Raw genomic sequence first — 22,781 nt, 5'->3', positions numbered from 1 at the left:
AACCATGTAAAATCATCTCATCACAATGCTTTACATTAATCTCCAGATTGCACATTGCATCTCTTAAATGATTGTAATTTCATATATATCAGCATTTACTGTAGTAAATGCATCTGTTAAATTACAAGTAATTCGTGTTTAAAGGACAACTTGATTTACACACACAACAACGTAACAGCTTTGGCTCAATATCAAACAAGTTCTTATTTTACTTATTTTACCTACAGGATCTGTCATGTTTGATCCGAGGATGACAAAATGAGGATTGGACGCATCTGAAACCAGTGTCAAAAAAAAAAAAAAAAAAAAAAAAAAAAAGTTCCACAGTCATTATGCTATATGATTTGGCTCCATTGGACGGTACTAGAAAATAAACTGGGCAAATTTATATTAAACATATTCAATCAACTTATATAATAGAAACCACTTTCTGTTTACATTGTTGATATTTCAAAAGATCAAATGCACTTGAACTGCATACTTTTACCAGAGCAGTGAGATGCATCAATTTGGACTTTCAGTAATGCTTTCATATTTAGACATCCATCGTTTGGCCGTATTTGGTAACACTTTATTTTAAGGTGACGGAGTTACTACATGTACTAACTATAGTAATAACAGTATAATATGCATACAAGCAACTAACCAAAACCCTAAACGTAACTCTATAATAAGTACATGTAGCTAATTATTCCTCAGAACTTATTAGAGTAAGTGCAATGTAACTACATCACATAAATCATCAACATCAATAGTGTAACCACACATTTTGACAGATACATTTAAATCACAATAAAAATCTGACATCTGATAATACATCTGATATCTGTCATTGACTCACATCCTCTCTCTTAGCCAAACGCTCTGACTTTAATTCACTTGCAGTCTCCTTCCAAGTCTGTTAGCTGAACTTGCTGAACTTCTTCACCTGTACAGAGCACATGATGTTCCTAAAGTGAACTGTTCATAGTTGAATCAACTGTGGTCCCTAGAATCAATACAACTCCTGTCCCCATGAGTTGAAATAAGCTCATAGTTGCTGGAGCTCCTTAGAGGGGCCTTGATGAAGCATGAGGGGCTTGTAAGAGCCATTGACACAGACACCTGTGCATTTGAATTCATGTAATTTATGAAACCAGCAGTAATGACATCAGAGATAAACAGAGCCTGTGTGTACAGTAGTTAGGCTATTTGTGTATTTCTCTGTAGCAGAGATTCACTCTTGTTATTACTTTTCAAGCAAGCTTATTCAGTCACTTCAAAAAGAAGTTAAAGTAAATCTATGGATCTATGGAAGTCAATGGGACCCATCAACTGTTTGGTTACTGACAATCTTCAGCAGGAGAAAGAAATTCATACTGGTTTGGAACAACTTGATGGTGATTAAATCATTTTTGGTGAACTATCCCAATGTGTAATTTAATCTTACTATGTTTGTAGGGGACACACCTGTGGATGTTACAGGCCAAGCCCATAGGCATATCCAAGAAACCAGTTAGTTAATTTCTGTGGATTTCTTCACCGCCACAACAGACAAAGAAATCATTTCTTCTCCATGCATGGGTGTTGGCTCTGATCTTTTACCTTTAGAGTACTCCTGTCCCTGCTTATCAGATTCCCGGCACCAATAACGGAAGAATAATTCAACTTTTTGCTAAAAAATAAATAAAAATGTCAAAGAATGAGCATCAGTCAACACCAAATATTGTTTTGTGATCAGAAACGATACTCAATACTTATGGATTTGGAAATCAAACTTTAGCAGGCAGGACATGACAGCAGAAAGCGCCATTCCTCAAGCCACCAATAATACATTACCGTTCAAAAGTTTGGGGTCAGTACAAATTTTGAAAGAAATTAATAACTTAATTCAGCAAGAATGCATTAAACTGATCAAATGTAATAGTACAGACACTTGTTACAAAAAATACTTTTCAAATAAATGCAGTTTTTTTATATTTACCAAAGTTTACAAAAATATAAACAAAAATATTGAGCAGCATGCCTGTTAACCAGCTGTGGTGCTTAAGTCACTTTTCTTATTAGTATCAAATCATCATTATTAGAAAGACGGATCATGTGACACTGAAGACTGGAGTAATGACTGCTGAATATTCTGCTTTGCCGTCACAGTAATAAATTACATTTAAAAATATATACTAAAATGGAAAAGTAACTTTAAATTGTACGAGTAAATCACAATATTACAGTTTTTAACTGTATTTCTCATCACATAAATACAGCCTTGGTGAGCATAATGTACAGGAGTGTACATAATAGTCTGATAACCCATGCATGTGTTGAATAAAAACTTTGTCTGGCACAACCGCATAGTTCCTACGCTTCTGAAACCATTCTTGCAATGGAAAAATTAGATATATGTTGTATAATTATCATTGGTTTATGCTTTACATGTTTCTGAATGCATTCATAAATTAGGAAAACAAATAATGAAAATTTGTACACATTGTAACGATATAGACTCAGAGAGCACACCGGGAGAACAGTTAACATCAGTTTATTGAAAATGCAAAGAGAATGACCACACGTTGATAGCAGGCGGAAACAGCGTGATGAGGGATGATGAGATGTCAACTGAAAGTAATAGTCTTTTCCTGAATATAACAGAGTGGGAGAATGATGGTTGAGAAGCACACACCTCAGTTGTCGATGACCAGAAGGAAACCACGGTGACAGGGAAATGCACAGAGACGAAGGAGAACGACTACGAAGATGGTGACAGAGTGGAGATCGTGGAACGCTGGAGAAGGTATAGGAACCTTTCATAGAGACGTTGTCAATAGGTAAGTAGCGTTTCGAGTGTGAGTCTAGTATCCGCTTGGGAGAACAGACAATGTGTGTGACTGAGGTGTTTGTTCATGTCCATGGTTCATAAACAACATGTGCAGGTGATTAGTATTCTCTGTGATTGGGAAGTGCATGCAGGTGAGGGCCAGGGAGGATGATGGGAAATGTATGAGGAGGTGGTGACTAGCTGGTGACCGTGACACACCTTATTCTTTAGCCCAGGGGTCTCCAACACGTCGCTCGCGAGCTACCAGTAGCTCGTGGCCTGATTGGAGGTAGCTCGCCAAGGGCCGTTCACATATCGCGTCTTTTTCACATTCAAGTTTGTTATTTCAAATAATTGAAGCGACAAGCTAATTTTTGAAGGATGGGGGTGCACCCAAAGACTACGGGTGTTTTTTTTCTTCTCCGTAAATAAATATTTTTTCAGCGGTGGAAATCCATTGGCTATTAAAACTTCTTTGTCGTTGTGGAGAGCGCAGAGCATGGTTGCATAGCAACGACAGACGCCACGGGAAAATCGGACCGAATTTGACTATTAATAATAAAAGATAAGCTAATGTGCATTGTAAATGTCAGTAATTTATCTTTTTTGACTCATTCTTTTTATAAAACTGATTTAAAGGCTGAAATATGCGAGGTTTATCTTTTTATAAAAACTTTTTAGACAAAACTTTATTTGAACTTGTACATGTTAGTAGATAACATGTTGCAAGACACTCCTTTAAAATCTGGCCATCATTTTTTATGTTATTATTTTAATGTTTATTTAAACAAAAAGTGCATAATGATGCTAAGTTTTTTTGTTATTTGCTGGTTTTCGACATAAAACTTGGTGAATTGATTTTATTGTGTAGTATTAGTACTTTTTGAACAGGATTCTGTGATAACCGTGATCATTTTGGTCACTATAATCATGAAATGAAATTTTCATGCCATTTCATATCTAGTTATCATGCACTATAAAATCAACTATAATTATGTGTTTTTACAGTATAATATGCAAAGTACAATTTTCTATAATTTTTTTTTAAATCTCTGATTCTGTTCTTTTCTCTGACATTTAAGGGTGACATATATAGGCCTACAAAAACTATTTTAGGTCTAAAACAGTTTGGATAGTTGTTAATATGAGAGTTATGAGACATTGTTTAAGATATTTAAGTTATTGTATTACATGAGTAGCTCTCGGCCACTTTCATTTTTAAAAAGTAGCTCTCAGATGAAAAAAGGTTGGAGACCCCTGCTTTAGCCTATTATTACCATTTTCAACATTTCAGAATTAGTGAAGTCATCAAACAGCACAAATGGAATTATGGAAATTATGAAGTGAGCACAAATGCTAAACAAATCAAACTCTTGTATTTTAGATTATTAAAATATGTCTTTAGGAGTTTCCATGCATGCTGAACACTATCTGGTCCAACCAACATATTCAAGAAAAACTGCTTAAATATTCAAGAATGGATTTTATTACGAAGGCCAAATGTCAGCAAACCTAATTCTTAAAAACTATTTGATCTAAATGCTTAAGATCATGATAAATATATTTTGTTAAGTGAGCCCAAACCTCTGACTGGTAGTGTATATAGTTTATTTTTATTTATTTTTACATTTAATTACTTATAATCTAGGATAAATGTATCTTAAACTGTAAAGAACTAAAGTGAGATGAATATACAAGTCTACAAGTCAACCCCTTGGGCCAATGAGTATCCATGCATAAAATATTTTTTATATATATATATATATATTTTAAATAAGTAGCTACATTTTTATTTTTTGCAGGTTTAAGTTACAGGTACAGTAGTGACCTGTCTATCACTATCGAATGTAAAAAAAAAGAAAAAAAGGAAAAAAAGAAAAAAAAATCTGCGAACATCCAGGTCACTGGGATGTAACTTAAAAATGTAAAAATACATTTTTATTTTTTGCAGGTTTAAGTTACAGGTACAGTAGTGACCTGTCTATCACTATCGAATGTAAAAAAAAAAAAAAAAAAAAAAAAGGAAAAAAAGGAAAAAAATTCTGCGAACATCCAGGTCACTGGGTTTAAGACCCTGTAAATGATGGATTGGTTTAGTTTACATGAGAAATACATGTTAGACTGATAGGAGTGACAGTTGATCTATGTTCACAAATAAGAAGTGTAGCCTACAGTCTGAACATCGACTGAAAATGATGAAAATGCCTCGTTTATGAATATATGCCAAAGGTCATCGCAGTCTGAGATGACGACAGCTCCGGAGGATGCATCAGTTCTGCGGCATTAGGACCTTGCGCTCCTCTTCCTCAAAAGAGAGGAGGGCGTATGCCGGCACGGGCTGAGAGTTAAATAGGCTGACATTCGAGAACAACTCAACGAATGTGCTGGGGGTGGCAAGAGCGATGCGAGGGCAAGGCTGGAGCTGAGCCTGCGAGACAGATAGGAAATCCGTGAAACTCAACTCATTTAGTCGCCAAAGAGGCTAACGTTCTTCAGTAAGCGTTTAAAGGACGAGAGACCATGTCGGTGCTGGCTTTGCAAGAATACGAATTCGAGAGGCAATTCAATGAAGATGAAGCCATTCGATGGATGCAAGAGAACTGGTACAGTAGCTCTGCTGCATGATACATATTCTGGACCATAACAATCACGCCTACAAACCCCGTTGTACCATCAGATAGCTTGTAAACGTGTTTTGCACTGACTGACTAGCATATTAAATATTTCAACCATGCATTAATCCTAATGCTCAAAAACGGGGGGCTCTTGAAAGTCACTGGCAGGTGGGCTACCATCCAGACCACGGTATATGCACAGTCAGTGTGACATTCCCCCCCGAGACTCATCAATATTGTTTCAGCATCGTGTTCTATTCAACAAATCAAATGTGCTTCGAGTAAAGAGCGATGCTATATTTGAAGCATCGCTGCTCTAATCAGATGCAAAGCCGTTTCAAGGTGATGTTCATGCTTATGCCCTTTCGTGACAAATGGAACTTTCATCCTAGGATGCCTCGCGTGTTCGGATTCCACGCAAACGTTTATTCGAATCTTTTTTTTTTTTTTTTTTACAAAACTGAATGCATTATTTAAATCATTCGTACCCCTATATTAAATAGCTTGCTCGAAGTAGCGATTCGTTAAAGAATCGTTCTTTAGATTCGGATCTTTCCAATAAATCGGTTGAAGCGGTTGACAAAAAAGGTCAGGAAAATGCTCACGAATCGGAAGGGATTCATCCGAGAGGTTAACAACTAAACGATTCATTAATCCGTGAGTCGCTTACTTCCAATATGTCCGATTTGTAATTGCCAAGAACTGATTTGAGTGAATTATTTGACTAGTGAGTTACACGCACGAAATAGAATTGGTTTTAATAAACTGCAGCATTACAATGAACACCATAGGCTTAAAACATAATTAAGAAACGTAATAAACATATACATGAATAGGACTTTATTGTAGGCTAACGTTATAATATGCAATATCAGGGACCATGAGGTGACCATCACGCTATGACGTAAATAATAGTTTTGAATCGGTTCTCTTAAACGAACTGTTCAAAAGAATCGATTCGCGAAAACGAGTCTGACTTCCCATCACTAGCTCAAACTCAAAGCCTAGCCTAGCCCACAATCTCTGTTGCAAAATGTAAACGCCACAATACAGGTAATCATACCCAGCTAACAATGAACTGGTGACCCCCTATGTTAGCTGGGTATGAATAACATACATGCAAGTGAAGCACTATTAGATTGCCTGCTCCGTACGTAAGCTTGATTCTGAAATGGCTGAAATCATCGTTGTTTATTGCACATTTGGCACGTTTCTCTTTTAGGAAACTGTGCTGTTTGTTAATAGTGTCTGACACATGGTAACGTCTAAACGATTACTTGCTTTGGATCAATGTCACAATTTTGTAATTCTGTAGCGCGTTTAGAGACGGAGAAGTGAGGCTGGTTAAGAATTCATAGCAACCAATGAGATGTGGTTGTTGATGTCTGCTGACACAATTCTGACCAATCATGTTTCCGCGTCACTGTGCCGACTTCTCGGGGTTGCTTGCATCACATCTATCATCTTGTATCCCTCCTTGTGTGAAGAGCAACACCGATTGTCTTTAAAGTACGTTTTTAGGTGTAATGTGCTTAATAATAATTTTGTTTTGTTGATCACTTCAGCCTGTCGGTTTCCTGTCTTTACTTAAACACGGAATGCGAAGGAAATGGTGTTTAACGCCTGTATACAACCCTGAAATGCAGATTTAAAGGGATAGTTCACCCAAAAATTATAATTTTTTCATTATTTATTCTCAACCCTTTTTTAAAACTCTTTACAACACTTATTGTCTTCTATAGAAGACCAAAGATGATTTTAGGCAGATTGACAACCTGAGTCACCATTCACTTTCATTGTATCTGAAAAGATGCAGTAACGCTGAATGGTAACTGGTAACGCTGGTAACGCTGAATGGCCTGACATCCCCTTTTGTGTTCCACAGAGTCATTTTGGGGTAAACTATCACTGTAAAAAACAAAAAACAAAAAAACACCAATAATAGAGACACCTATACATACATAGACAGGCATCTGACAAAGCCATTCAATCATCCAGCATAAGTCATTAATAACAATTCAACACAGGCTTTAAAATCATGCTTCTTTCCTGGTATTTAGTTAACTTACAACAGTCACAATTTCCATGATGTCACAATACTTACTTGTAGTCACATTAACATTATGAGTAAGATAATTATAATGGCCCTTGCCATTATTAGGCCTATCTAGTTTTTTTTTTTTACTGTTCCAACTTTGAGTTGTTTTCATCCCGTGGTCACTACTGTTTTTAAAAATTTGTTTAATTCTCTCATTTTTATTTGTGCTTCCTATCAATTTATCAGGGTAATAAATTACCAGATCATTGGCTTTATACTATTATAAAATACATTCATCCCTTTGTAATATAATTTCACATGCTATATTTCTACATTAATGTACAAGTGCAGCTCACAGTTGGTGCCAGGTCTATGCCTGGGCAGGCAATGCGATTTTTCGGCTTGCCTACCTCATCAAACAAAAATTTATCAGGAAAATGTTACCGGGGCACCCATGATCAGACTAGACTAGAATCTTTCACTGCACTAGATAAGGGAAGGCAGATGATGTTTGCATTGCAACACAGGTGAATGAAGGCTCGTGTCCAAAATGAGCCAGATATGGGCAGATGCAGAGATGTAGGTAATGAGTTAAATGGATAGATCACCCGAAAATGAAGATTTTGTCATCACGTACTCATCCTCATTTTGTTCCAAGCCGGTATGAGTTTCTTTCTTCTGTTAAACACAAAAGAAGATATTTTTAAAAATGTTGGTAACCAGACACTTGGCGGTAGCCATTAAAAAAAAAAAAATACTATGGAAGTAATTTTTTTATTTTTTTTTGGATTACCAACATTCTTTACCAAATATCTACTCTTGTGTTCAACAGAAGAAATAAACTCATACTGGTTTGAAACAACTTGAGGGTAAGTGAGGACACAATTTTAATTTTTGAGTGAACTATCCCTTTAAATAGCATTTAGTCCCAAAGCCCTTATATACTTTGGCAAATACTTTGGTTGTTTGCACAAAGGTCATTCAGCCGAGTGAGGGGATGAACAAAGGGCTTAAATACTAATTAGCTGTACTGTAATTCAGCATTTTTAAGACTATAGATCATCTTGGTAATTCACATTGTGTAATTGCTTCTTTTGCATTCGAGGGAAATGCATAGATAAAGAGAGTACACATTTGCTTGAAACGCATTTTTCAGAACCCCTCCCGTTTGGATTTGAAAAGAAGCTGCTAGGCACGTCTCTCCTTTAATAATCCCACGTTCCGCTCTGTGATGAATGACTGCAACACCACAGGATCCATTCGTACATCTTCCTGATGATCAGGGAAACAGAAATGTCAGCTCTGATAAACAATTCTTGCATTATTTATTTATGTTAGGCAAGCACAGTTGTTTCAGCTCAGACTTTCCTGAAGTTCTGTGAAGAAAAGATCTTAAGTATAAATGCAGATTTGGATATAATTATCACCTCAATGTTCAATGCATCCTGTTATTTTATAGGTAACAAAGGCTGTTCAAATTAGAGAGATCTTTTTTATTATTATTGAGTGCCTCATGAACAACAGTACAGGATACAGAAAACCTTTTAAAAAAACACACAAAAAAGATGCTAGATATTTTCAAGAGGCCCATTTATTGGAAGTATATTTCAAATTCTCTTACTCCAACAAGTCCTACTGCATTTCAACGGCCACGTCAGTGCTAAAAAATGTATTGAATGTAGCAGTAAAAGTTTGTGCATGTGTTTTACAGGTCATACTAGACAGCCAAATTGGCATCTGTTCTTATATAATTATTAAAAAGTATATTATATATATAATATATATTATTATTATTATTTTTAATTGGCAAAACAATTCTCAGCAAAGATCAATAAGACAGATCTGCCATAGCTTGTGCATTGAGCCATGTTTTGTGTTGGTCTGAGTTGACCAGAGAGAATTAGCCTCAGGTTGTGAAGATTGCCACAGGTCATCTCTAATCTGGGAGTATTTTTATCCTCTATCCTCACTACACTGCACTGCCCAAAGGTTTCTTTAATGAGATCTCACTGTAAGAGTCAGTCTCTCAAAAGACAAGCAGACAGGAGGCACAGAAACACTGTGGATAAATAAAAGTGGACTGAATTCCACACGGACTGCCAGGCTTACATAATAGTGACAGATAATAGAGAGTTTCCTGGCACCATCAAACCGATGTCCCCTGCAATAAATGCTACTTAATACAATCTTATAAATGCAGACAAGCCACTTTACTACACCACATTGTGAGATGCAGTCTCCGAAAAATACCGCCACTGGCCTTGATAGATTATCTTTATAAAGTAGATTTGCTTTTCCTGCATCCTTCAAAGTCTAAAAAAGCTCATCTCAGAGCACACACAAAAAAAAAAATGCATTTCAAAATTTGACCTCTGAAAGAGCAGTCACCTTGTTTCTATTTTCACCACAAGTAACCCCGAAGAAGGGATTGCATTTGATGTTTTAGAAAGGGTAGTGGAGAAAATCAAATACCTCTGGCTAAAGCCCTTTACACCATGTCAAAAATTATAACATCAGCCGTTGGTTTGTTTAGTCTTAAGCATGTTATCGCACCCAGAGCGTTAGACAGAGAGCTGTTTAGCAAGAAAACAAAGTAGTATTTCACTATGCATCTATATTTTGCAACTTAACATGGAATATTTTTTTTTTTTTAACTGCATTTGCATGTCCTCATAACGTCAAGGTTTTGCTCTGACAGAAAATATTTTCTGTGCTTGAATTCTATACCACCCTGCACTTGCCCAGCATTGTGCTGCGTTCGGTTAAAAATCACTGCATCTAGCAGAATAGATTCTGCTATCGTCATTAGTCTAAAACTGCTATTAGGGCTGCAGATTTCGTTTATTTAGCGGCTCTAAATTACTTGGGAAGCACTTCTAGTGCAAACAGCTTGGGCCAGATGTGATCCCTTGCAAGTAGCTTCACCATCAGTCTTTGTCCACTGCAGGTATGATGCTCTCAGCTGGAAAAATGAGAGCATAGACAAAAACACAGTTGAAGTTTTTCAAATAATTGATGGTCTTGCAATAAATAGACCTACTTACGTTGATGACGCAAGACCTGAATCTGTTTTGCTGAAATAAAATATTTGTGGTTCCTCTTCTACAACCTTTTTCTGTATCATTTTCGGTGCATTATATGGAAGCTGCTAGAGCTTTGCTTTTTCTTCTCTTTTTTTTTTGGACAGTAACAACAAGGCCTGATGGGAATATCGCATCTCCATTGGATGGTCAGTACTAAGGCAGGGTTTTACTGCAGCCGTATGGCATATAACTCACTCGCTCACTCCTCTTGCAGGGTCTTTGAAGTTCTCCCCAAAACTCCTGATATGGTGCTAATAAAAAAGGGAGTGATGTTGTTTTTGTCATTCACTGCAGCACAGCTCAATAACCCATCTGAACATCCAGTCTTAAATGAATAACCTTTATTAATTTCTTTGCTGCATCTATGGCTGGACAATATATTGCACACTGGAAATATATTTGAGATTATTTTGCTGGAGATATAGAATGAAGCTACATTGTGATTACAATGATGTGATGCACCTTTTATTTGACAAATAAGTTCCCTTAATATTACGTCATTAGACAAGTTTAACAGCTCTCATCAAACTCATTGATGTTTTAATACCATAAACTTCAGTAAAAACAGGGTGTTTCCCATAAGTTTGATTAATTTTAGTGAATCAGTTCAAAACTCTGATTCTGTGGTTCATCATTCAGAAGTCCCCATATGTACACTACATTTATTAAAAAAAAAATATTTTCTATATACTGTATATATATTTCAGCAAGGACACATCAAAAGTGACAGTAATTTTAAAACGAACATTTATAATGTTCCAAAAATGTTTTTAAACTGAACTGTAAATTTCTAACTGTAAAATATTAGAACTAAACGTTCTATTTATCAAAGAATCCTGAAAAAAAATCTATGACGGTTCCCACAAAAGTAATAAGCAGCACAAGTGTTTTCAACATTGATAATGATAGCACAGCAATAAATTAAAACATACAAAGAAAATTCTATTAAAATAAAACTGTTATAGTTATTATAACTATATATCTGTATTTTTGATCAAACAAACACAGCCTTGGTCAGCCTAAGATACGTCTTTTAATAAAAAAATAAAAAAAGTAAATCCCAAAATTTTTAAAAGGGTAGTGTAGGTAAATATTGCAGTTTATTGTTATATGTATGCACAAAAAATATAAATGAAAATTAATAAATATTCTTCCTTAATTCATTATGTCAAGAAGCTTTTAACTAGTTTTCTTGCAATAAACAGCTATCTAATTGGCTACAATGGCTGTTTGGTCAAAGTCAAAATGATTGTCCCTTTTAAACCTTTTAAATATTGAATATCTTTTTTTTTTTCTCTCTCTCTCTGTCACCCAGCCCTAGCTGCGTCTAACGTAATGAATGCATAATGGCATGCAAACAGAAGTTTGTAATGGATTAGCAGAAGCAGTTTTCTCAAGTACAAGCTTCTTGCTAGCTGGCACTGTGAAGAAAATGTGTCAATAACCAGTGCATTTAACTAAATAGCAGCCAGTAACAAGAGTTCAATCTTCCAATAACACTGATAAATCGGTCCTATAATATATGTGCATACTGCTGCAGTCTCCCTTTGTACACAAAGAACAAAGCAATGACAAGTCAAGGTTGGAGGGGGCTGTATACATTGAATGGACTCACTGTTATAAGCAGAGTGAGGTCAGTGTTTCTCACATCCACTAGGCAGAAAAATAAAATGATGCCCAGTGTGCCTTCACAACCTACACCCAAGCCTATAGAGGTCATGTGTAACAAAAAAAGAAGAGATTACTACAGTACAAAGACGCTTAGAACTATATATAAAACTATATACGCTTAGAACTATATATTTTGACTTAATTCAATGTATCATTAGAATTTTTATATATAGATGAATTGTCTGAGGCTTTATCCAATGGGTGATTAAAACCCAGAAGAACCTCTAGGGTTCCTCGTTTACCTATTCGACTGTAGTTCTTGGAAAGAGAACAGAGTCACACAGGAGATGATACTGGGAGGGAGAGACGTGCCCTAGTTTTGGCCCATAATGCCGGCTGGATGCTGGACTGGCAAAGCTCCCATCTGGCTGACTTCTGCCATTAACCGAAAATAAACACTGTCATTATTAATTAAAGCTTATGTTTCAATAGGGATGTGAAAAGAAACACAGTTCATTTTAATTAAAGGTCAGTTTTTGCTCTGACAGCATCAAATGAGTATTAATACACATATCGGACTATTTAACCAACAATTTAAGTTGATTCATTTGATAATATTTACTTGATACTAGTGTAAAAAACAAAGTACTTTAACAAAAAGAAATTACAAGCAATAGAACAATTGAGTTATTACTATGCCATTGTTTCAATTTAATTTGTGTGCTTGGTATCAAAAATAGCACAGAACCATGAAATTGCTCTCATGTTGGTATTGAAAGTTTGACATTGTGATGTTAGTACCCTTATCGTTATTTATGTTTTTAATGGAGTTACTTTATATACAGACGTTTCCCAACTGTGTCACCAGAACATTATTTTCTTTCAATTACAATTTCCTCGGCATTCAAAAGGCATGGATGGGGCGTTATGGAAGCAAATTTATTATAAATCAGATTTAGGGGGATCAAAATGCCCTCAAAAATGAATTAGACGGCACTGTGGATATTTCCAGCTTCTAGATAATGCAGTACAGCACTGCCAGATAATATGAGCTCCTAAAAGCAACACAAGCTGTCAAAATAAGCCCAATAAGCTGTTTGTGATAAAAAGCTCCAACAACAGTTTATTTCATTTTGGCAAGATAAGTGATGAATATAGGATTTAAGAAACAATTTATGTAATGTTTGATGCATTTGGCCAAAGTTGCTGAGCCAAATACATTAAATCCTGATGTAATGTCATATTTAAAAAAGAAAAGAAAAAAGCATAACATCAAAACTTGTACACAATATCGACCAGTATGCAAATGTTTTGAGACTGGAATTGTGAGTTCCAAAAAAAGCTCTGGCTACTCTCTTGTTTTTTTTAACAGCTACATAACTGCATTATAATATAGTCAGAAAAGTCACAGGACCAGTTTGCAGGAGGCCTTTTCACCATATGCAAAGTCTACAAATTTGACAATGTAATATGAGGCTTGTGTTTTACACAACGTGTCAAAATGCAAATTGAAAGAAAATGTAGTGCTTGTGAATGAAATGTTTTTCTCAGTTAAAATATGAGCCATTAAGCATACACTACCGTTCAAAAGTTTGGGGTGATTTTTTAAAGAAATTAATACTTTTATTCAGCAAGGATGCGTTAAATTGATCAAAAGTGTCATTATAAATGACTACCATTTAAAATGTATATTTATCAAAGTAACCTGAAAAAAAGTAACACAGTTTCCATAAAAACTTTGAACGGTAAGTGTACATACATATGAATATTTAGTTTGGGAAAAAGCATCTGTTAAATGAGCACTTGCATATCCCATATAGGATTTATAGTTGGTTCTGGTGTTCTAAACATTAATCAACAAAATAATAAAGATACTGATATAGTCTGACTTTGAAAAGTTTTTGAAATGCTAGTTGATTGAGCAGATGGACACACTGAAGGTTGTTGTGGATACTTGAGTTTTCTTGGACTATACTAATTTTATTATCATCTCCCTCCTTACAGGAAGAAGTCCTTCCTCTTCTCTGCGCTTTACGCTGCCTGCATACTTGGTGGGCGGCATTTAATGAAACAAAGGGAGAAGTTTGAGTTGAGGAAACCTTTAGTACTATGGTCTTTAACACTTGCAGCCTTCAGGTAAATATGTCTATTGGTAAATGGGTCATATGTCTTACATGCAAATGTTTGAGTGTGTATTTGACATACACACATTACATGCATCTATCCATTAGCTTACAGCACCTGTTAATGCTAAAACATATTTGCTTTCTTTAACATATTGCTGTTATTATGATGGAAATATTAAATGTAGTAAATGTAAATTAGAAATATGTAGGTCATTACTATCACAGACAGTTGAGTGATATTTTTACACCACAGGCACTACGAAGATTTCACTGCACATTAAACCAAACGTCATTATGCAATGGCAGTACAAGATGAAAGCAAAGTTTGAGACGACCTTCCCTTGTCATTTTCTCAATTTTGCAAACAAATTATAGTTTAAAAAGACTTAAACCAGTCAACATGGAAAGACAATTCACATTAATGTGATTTTTAAATGATGTCGCTTTGCACGTTACAATACAACACTGCAGTGAATACTGTGTATTCATAAATTGTTTCATGTTTTAGCAGATTAATGGTGTTCATTATAGGCAGAAAAACAAGCCACTTCCTCGTTCCAAGTTACTTCATAAAGACCTGCATATATGGTACATAAGAGGCCTGCATATATGATTTTGTATTGATATCTAAATTATATAGTAAAGGGCACAATGATATAACATATCACACACTCTTCTATGTGTGAAGATCAGCACCATAGTTACTGTAGAAATGGGGTGACACAGGCTACCTCGCACTTCCAGGTTTTTCACATGATCCAGCCATTGGCAGCTTTATAAGAAACCTAAAACTGGAACCTGAGTGCCAAGTAACTGCTCAGCCATAAAGCATTGAATAAAGCATTGTTATTAGTAATGCTATGCCCTGAGTTCTAACAGTCAAATAAAGTAATAAACACTATTTAAAAAGTCGATTGTATTTGATTTTTAAATGTCTCTTTTGTTTTGTTGCACCTCCTTCTTCAGTATATTTGGTGCCATCAGAACCGGAGGCTACATGATGAACATCTTGATGACCAAAGGCCTAAAGCAGTCAGTGTGCGATCAGAGTTTCTACAACGGACCAGTCAGCAAGTTCTGGGCCTATGCTTTTGTCCTCAGCAAGGCACCTGAACTAGGTGAGATTATACATGAATAAGACCCATTTCAGTTTTATGGGTGAAGATTAAAAGGTGCAGTAAGTGATTTCTGAGAAAAGCAGTTGAAAATTGAAATCAACACCCGAACAAACCATTTTGTGAATATTTGCTAGATGTCTGTTCTGTGTGTGTGTGCTGAAGAAAAAAAATATTGTGTTTGCACCTAGTCCTGGCTGAGTAAATAGGAGGGAAAAAAGTGGATCGGACCGGTCACCACAACATTCAGCAATAGTGGCATATAGGCTCATGATGGGGAAGGAAAGAGTTTGAGAAAGCGGGACATTTGTAGAAAGAGAGATGGCTGAGATATTACCACAGAGGGTTACGATCAGGCAAAAGGACCCGCTTTAATATTAAAAAAGCTTTCCAGCGCTGGAGAGATGTTAGAGTGTGAGAAGGCCTGAAAACGGACACCGAGTTTGCTTTGTTTCTGCTCGATAAGTAACATTGGTTTTGCCATGTTTCACAGAACCAATATATGCTGTTGTTGTTGTTGAATCACAGCTGATTCATCCATACTGTTATCGTTGCCTGTGTCGTTGCATAGCATGTTCATTATTTTGGAGGGCAGAGCAATGAAGGGAGGGGTGTGTTTCTTTTGGGTAGGGGTGTGTGTGTGTGTGTGTGTGTGTGTGTGTGTGTGTGTGTGTGTGTGTGTGTGTGTGTGTGTGTGTGTGTGTGTCAATTTCAAATATAAACAAGTCAAGTTACCTTTATTTATACAATCACTTTATACAATACAGACTGTTTCAAAGCAGCTTTACAGTGATAAACAGAAAAATTATTCAATTCTGCTGTAAAGCAGCTCTAAAAAGACAATAGTAAACAGAAATTAGACCATTTGTATAAATGCTTCATCTGTATGAAGCAAAACTATAGACTAAAAAATCATTCAATAGTAAATAGGCCACATAATTTTTCTTTTGTAAAGTTAGACTTCATTCTCACACTGTTGGATTTGATACTAAAATAGTTAATGCAAATAAATAACCACAGCAACAGTTGTAGCCACATTACCAAATCCTTAACTCCATTTAAAACAACTGTAGTAATTTAACAGAGAAATTAAGTATAATGGTTCTAGTTAAATACATTCTGCCTCTTCTATGTAGCCTGCTCAAGTGACAAAGCACTACTGAGAAGCCTAGTGTTCATCTGCATGAAAATAATTGGTTGTGAAAGCGTAACAGAATTTGTTAGCGTGGACCTTGCAGCATAACCCCAAGTCTAGAAATCTGGGATAGTGGTTCTATTTTCCGCCTGCCTGGGCCTATTGTGTTTGCCATGTCCTGGCGGTTAGTGGGCTACCAGGCCCATTGTAGAGACAAACAGACAGCACTAAGACAACTTGAGGACCTTAACATCCCTAATTAGGGCCAGGCCAACCGTGATGAGTCAGTTATGTACAGCAGGAGACACACCAACATATATAGACTTTTGACCAACTGAAAACATGAGCTTGCCTTCTCTGATATAAGTATATACCGTTTCCATTCCATTGTGTTCAAGAGGAAAAAAATCTTCACTTACTGGGAAACTGGCATAAAGTATCAATAATAAAATAATAAAAAGTTGCTGGAACCAGGGAAGCCTGTGACACTCTTTTCGTACATTATAAATTACTTGGGCCTCAGAGCGAGTAGATGAAATACAATTTAAAAAAAGGTGTGAAACATGTGATCTTGTGTTTGGAGGCAAATAATGTTTAGAAACCAAGGCCCAAATTTACTAATAGCTTGCGCCAGTGCAAACCCTCTTTTTGGCGTTAGAAAACTACTGTCAGGATTTACTAAAGACACGCAGTGAAAAATTAGCGCTGAAAAGGCATGATCTTATTGCATATGCATTTGTAGTAGTTCAAGAGTAGTAGCCCTTTCAGATGCAAAATTTATGGGAGGAGAGTATTTAAACGCAAGGTGATTTACTAAGGTTTGCGCTAGTTAATTTACTGGTATTTGCGGCATTATTTACCGGCCGCCCCCAAAAAAGCATGTCTTAAACCAGATGCTAATTTGCGCTGTTGTTGGTAGATTGCATTAGTCATTATGGAAATGATCCGGCTTTGTCAGTGTTCTTTAATTTGCGCATTGTTAGTAGATCAAACACAGAGCTTTCCACTCCCATTGGCGCTTTTTTGGAATTGCACTGTCAAAATAATTTGCCCTGTTTAGTAAATCTGGCCCTAAATCATTTTGGTGACAGACTTAGACTCAGACATTTCAGACTGAATAAAACAATGTTTTAGATGGTTTGGAATGTGATTGGAGTTATAAAAAGGGGGGCATGGGAAGGCTAAGGGATAGTGTACAGTCACCAGATAGTTAAGCAAAAGAAACCTCTTCAGGGTGATACAAGACCCCACTGTGAAACGATGCTGCTTATTATGCAGCTACTTGCTACATATGTAAATAATTAAACAAAATATTAATTAGATTTTTTTTTTTTACCTCAAGATGACTCGCAGTACCCGCTTGAGCAATATTTCATTACTTGTATTAGTTCTCATGGAATAACATACCACTAGACACCACGACTGAAGAGTCAGAATTGAGTATTACAGTGAGGCATGTAAAAATATCAATGAATAGTTCTGCAATAAGCATGGACACATTTCTGAAAGAACTCTGCCGTGCAAAGGCAAAAGACCGTAACTTCGTTTTTGGTCGAAAATGAGTTATTTATATTTTTGGCACATTCAAGACCTCCTTTATCATGTGGATGAGTATCTTGAATCAATTCCGTTGTTTTTTCGAGAAAATAATGAGTTGTCTTAACAGTAATTTCCAAAAGCCCATGAGAAACCAAGGCAGAACACCGTAACACCAGTTACCGCTCTTTGGCTTTGTTTTGGAACGCTCAAATTGAGTTACGGTACTCTGCCTTTGTTTAGCCGCGCGTCAATATGAAGTTACTGTGCCGGTGTTCTATCAAATAATGCTACCTACCAGATTGTACAGTTATCTGGCTTTGTTTTACTGTCCATTAAAATTAAAATTAAAATTACGGTGTAGCCTGTGTACTTTGTACAGCTGCCATCAGTCCCTCTAACTTCTGGTGTCCTCAGAGCTTTGTCCTGCACAAACGCAGTCAGAACATTTAGTATGGTCTGATTCTCCATCGAGAAACGTGCGATATCGATCGCGAAGGATTATGCAGAGTTGACAGAAAATTGTTACACATGCCGTAGCAGATGAATACAACAAAGAACTAAAGCCCCGCCTCACCCAGTTCGGGTACCAGACCTGGTTGAAACACTCATGCATCTAGCTGGCAGAGTGCCAAAACTTCGCCGGCGCCTTCAGCACCGCCCTAAACACGGTCGACCCAACGCTGGACTAATACAGTATATCTATGGAGGTATTTTGTCATGTCAAATGTGTTAATAATGCCATCAGAATGTAACCAAAGCACAGGATAGCAATAAGTAGATGGCTATAAATAATTGTAAATCATACAAAATAAATGCCATGATCACTAGATTTTATACAGGTGTTACTATAATGATTTTGTTAATGGTGATCAGCAACCAAATATTGATAATGTGGAAGTTACTGCCTTTTGCCATGGCATGACTTCTCACTTTTTGCTGACAATACAAAGGTAGAGTACAGTAACTTTAAAATAGTGGTCAAAGGTCAAGTTTGAGCTCAAGATTTTTTTATGTATATAATTTTCATAACTAAAACATCTATTTGCCATATTTCCAGTGTCCTACCTATAATTAATTTGGCGGGACAACTAAAAATCTTTAAAGTCATTTTTCTCAGTTCCACACTCTAGCGAGTTAAAGTCTTTTAACTCGATGAATCTACTTCAAACGTCACAACTACCCAAACAAAGTGTCTACACCAGACTTGAGTGGCGGGAAACGACAAAAGCAAATAGAACCCTTTTCTTCTTCTTTTTTTTTTACACTTCCAGTGTAGACAGCTTTTCAAGTGTGGCACTACAACCATCATGTCTGGTGAAGACACTGTTTTAAAGACAAGAAAATATGACTAGGTCTATCTCGGCCTCGGATTCACCAGTACAACGTTGGTAATGAAAAAAGACCCGTGTTTTGTGGGTCTCAAAATATGAACTTCTGACAGTATGAAGCCAAGTTAAGATGGCACTTAGAGACTTCATATAACCAACACAAAAGAAGCCTGTTGCAGTTGATTAGTAGTACTGTATCAATTACAATGTTTCAAATAAATCCTATAGGATTTTCCAAGTAAGGTAATGTCTGTGAGTGTCTTTATGTTGGTGCATGCAGGTGGGGGGGGGGGGGGGGGGGGGGGTTTCAAATATGTTTCTCTACAACAGCAGAAAAACCGACTTAATGTGCAACTTAAAATGTTTTAATGCTTCATTCTGAACATTCTTTAGCACAGTGGTGTTTTCACAGTTTGAACTGCTACATTGGCCAAATAAAACTTGTTTTGTCTTGTGAATGCATTGGAACACTTTGCCCTGATTAGATATTCAAGATCTAGAACATGCAAGTTTAATTTAATACCTTAATCTCTACTTACTATTATCAATAACACAAAAATAACAAGATACCATATCTGAGACAGCCAATAGTTTCACAGTTACCAGCATTTTTGTTTCTCTCTCACAATCAGTCTCTTGCTCTTATACTTTCAGGAGACACACTATTCATTGTTTTACGCAAGCAAAAGCTGATCTTCCTGCACTGGTATCATCACATCACAGTGTTGCTCTACTCATGGTACTCCTACAAGGACATGGTGGCCGGCGGGGGCTGGTTCATGACCATGAACTATCTGGTGCATGCCGTCATGTATTCTTACTACGCTCTTCGGGCCGCCGGCTTCAAAATCTCTCGCAAGTTCGCCATGTTCATCACCCTGACGCAGATCACCCAAATGGTGATGGGCTGCGTGGTCAACTACCTGGTGTATTCGTGGATGCAGCAAGGCCAAGAGTGCCCGTCCCATGTGCAGAACATTGTGTGGTCATCCCTCATGTACCTCAGCTACTTTGTGCTCTTCTGTCAGTTCTTCTTCGAAGCCTACATGACAAAGACCAAATCCAACGCAGCCAGGAAAAGCCAGTAAATCAAGAAAATGATTTTGAAAAGTGAATCAAGGAGAGCAAAGTGGACCAATGAATGGTTAGTGGATGGATGAGTCTTTACAGTTAGGGCTTATGGACTTGCAGAAGAAAGAAGAGGAGACCATGAGAGGCTACGATCAAAGCTTGTGCATACTGTACTACTAACGTATAGAGATAAATTTCCCTGCCACTAGGGGTGCTCTATTGAGTTGCACTGAGAAATCATTATGATTATATCAGTTGAACAAAAAAGAACAAAAAAATGTGTCTTTATGTGATGTTTATGTGCCCAATTCAATTCTCTGCATTTAAAAAAAAAATGTATAGATTAAAAAGGGATGCAAAATAAATTCAAACAGAATTAAGGAGAAGTTTAAATGGACTGGGACATTTGGGGAAAAAATTCAGAGAAAATTATATGGATAGAATCAATATTTGTGTGGTTATGTCTAAACATTAAGTGTTTCCGTTGCATTTTTATTTTGTATTGATTAGATACTAGAGTGTGTATGATAGTTTTGTATGAAAGCCATGTCAATGGATGACTGGTCAATGTTGAGCTAAAAATGCCACAGTGTGTTCAGCATCGCAGCACCAAAATCCTCTCAGGACTTAGAGTTTTCCATTTGATGTTCATATCATTTTAGAAAAAAAAAAAAAGAAAAGACATTAAAAAGGGCAAAATAGTTAAGGTAGTCAAATAGGCCTGAAATGTTTATGCCATGGATCACACATACACAAGCAACCACACAAGTATTTAAAAAAAGAGAGAGAGAGAAGATAGAAGACAAAGACCAGTGAAGGCCGTTTTGAGAGGACATTTCAGCCAAATGATCATCAGAAGACCTGAGGCCCTTGTGGAGTATGAATCATCGGACCTCTCTGAATCTGTGGTTGTTCTGACCTCTGAAATGCCTGGCCTTCTTCCCATGGCTTAAGCTCATAATTATCATCTATTCCAAAGACCAACGGCATACAGAGTCCAAACAAGCCCTGTCTAAAGGATCATGAAGTCAAGCATACTTACACAAAATGTCTATATTCACTGTAACAAACCTGAATAACTGAATGGTGTCTATTGTGCTCTTGTGCATTTGCACTGTATACATGTAAAGCATCTATAGACGATTTTAACAAAGAGCCGTGAGTGCTGAAATAAGTGTCTGTGTTTTTTAATTCCATTTCTCCTTGTTTACCTTGGTAGGACTGTGAGATATTCTTTGTGGTACATATTTTGCTATCATCTCTGCAGGAAAGACATATGAACTGTCACTCTTGTGGTGAACAGGCTCAGCAACATGCCAGATGGGAGCACTATTGCCTCAGCAACAATGACATAAGACATTACACATAAGTTCAGACTGTCCTGCTTTCTAAAGCCATACTAAGCATTGGGCAGTAAATATGTGAGAAAGAGTGACTACAAAAGACATTTAAACCTTATGGAAATAGTGTTAAAAGTACTATGAAATGGTACAGAGCTGACAAATTTACATCACATAATGCCATATTTGACTAGAAATCTTGGGACAGGAGATAAAGTGTAATAAAATTCTGTCCAATAAGAGTTAAAATGTAGTTATTAAAACAATCACAATATTACCACAATCTTACATAAAATACTAAAAATGTTATATAAAACAAAGATGCACTGCATTAAATTGAAAAACAATTGATGACACCAAAAGTACCAGAGGTAGATATCAGTTCTTCAAAGATTGTCTCAGATAAAGGCTCTGAAGTCAAAAAGTTTGAGATTTTGGCATTTTAAATGAACATCACAATTATAGGCCTGTGTAATAAATCAAAACCATCCACCTTTAAGTCACAGTTACAGTGTGTCACTTCAAGAAAACATTTAAATGCTAATTACCATTCCAGTGATGTAGACACAATGAGGGTATTCTGGTGTGTGCATAAAATAGGGGTGGCACGGTTCACAAAACCCACGGTTCGGTTCGTATCACGGTTTTAGGGTCACGGTTTTCGGTTCTGTACGGTTCTTGTTGTTGTTTTTTCTTTTAATCTTTAACACTCCAAAAATTTACTTCAGCATATGATATATAGCTGAATTATCTAATTATTAATTTATTTATTTCATAAATGGGGTGTGTTTGCAAAACGCAGCTTCTCATTTCCCGTGGGCTGTGTCGGACAGTTATTTGTCACCACTTTTTGCCAGTTATGTCCCAGCACGGATGTACCAATACAAATAAATAAAACATTTCCAGTTAACTAGCAAAGTATTCGTTTCGTTCGTTTGTTAAATAAGAAGCAATCTAGCGCTGAAATGTGTTTTTTTTAATCAAGT

At 36.4% G+C, this 22,781-nt stretch overlaps 1 protein-coding gene across 3 annotated transcripts; it reads left to right on the top strand.

The window, feature by feature from the left end:
• Positions 1-5,093: 5,093 nt before the first annotated feature.
• On the top strand, positions 5,094-22,173 carry elovl6 (ELOVL fatty acid elongase 6). Of its 3 annotated transcripts, none has more exons than XM_082177631.1 (5): positions 5,094-5,397; positions 14,146-14,277; positions 14,779-14,855; positions 15,234-15,385; positions 20,039-22,173. In XM_082177631.1, the coding sequence occupies exons 2-5, from the start codon at positions 14,251-14,253 to the stop codon at positions 20,470-20,472; spliced, it is 690 nt and encodes a 229-aa protein (XP_082033757.1). In that variant the 5' UTR covers positions 5,094-5,397; positions 14,146-14,250; the 3' UTR covers positions 20,473-22,173. The 3 variants fall into 3 exon arrangements, with proteins under 3 accessions (XP_082033757.1, XP_082033756.1, XP_082033755.1); XM_082177630.1 differs by having other exon boundaries at positions 14,776-14,855; XM_082177629.1 differs by lacking the exon at positions 14,779-14,855 and having other exon boundaries at positions 5,102-5,397.
• Positions 22,174-22,781: the final 608 nt, after the last annotated feature.

Source organism: Leuciscus leuciscus, assembly GCF_965113295.1.
Source record: "Leuciscus leuciscus genome assembly, chromosome: 8".
Taxonomy (NCBI): domain Eukaryota; kingdom Metazoa; phylum Chordata; class Actinopteri; order Cypriniformes; family Leuciscidae; genus Leuciscus; species Leuciscus leuciscus.
The sequence above is the reverse complement of the archived record's forward strand: the minus strand, read 5'-3'. Positions and strand labels throughout refer to the sequence as shown.

Coding starts and splice junctions, on each gene's coding strand:
- elovl6 (XM_082177629.1), top strand. CDS start 5,315: ATGTCGGTGCTGGCTTTGCAAGAATACGAATTCGAGAGGCAATTCAAT. Junction 5,398..14,145: donor CGATGGATGCAAGAGAACTG/GTACAGTAGCTC, acceptor CCCTCCTTACAG/GAAGAAGTCCTTCCTCTTCT. Junction 14,278..15,233: donor TTAACACTTGCAGCCTTCAG/GTAAATATGTCT, acceptor CTCCTTCTTCAG/TATATTTGGTGCCATCAGAA.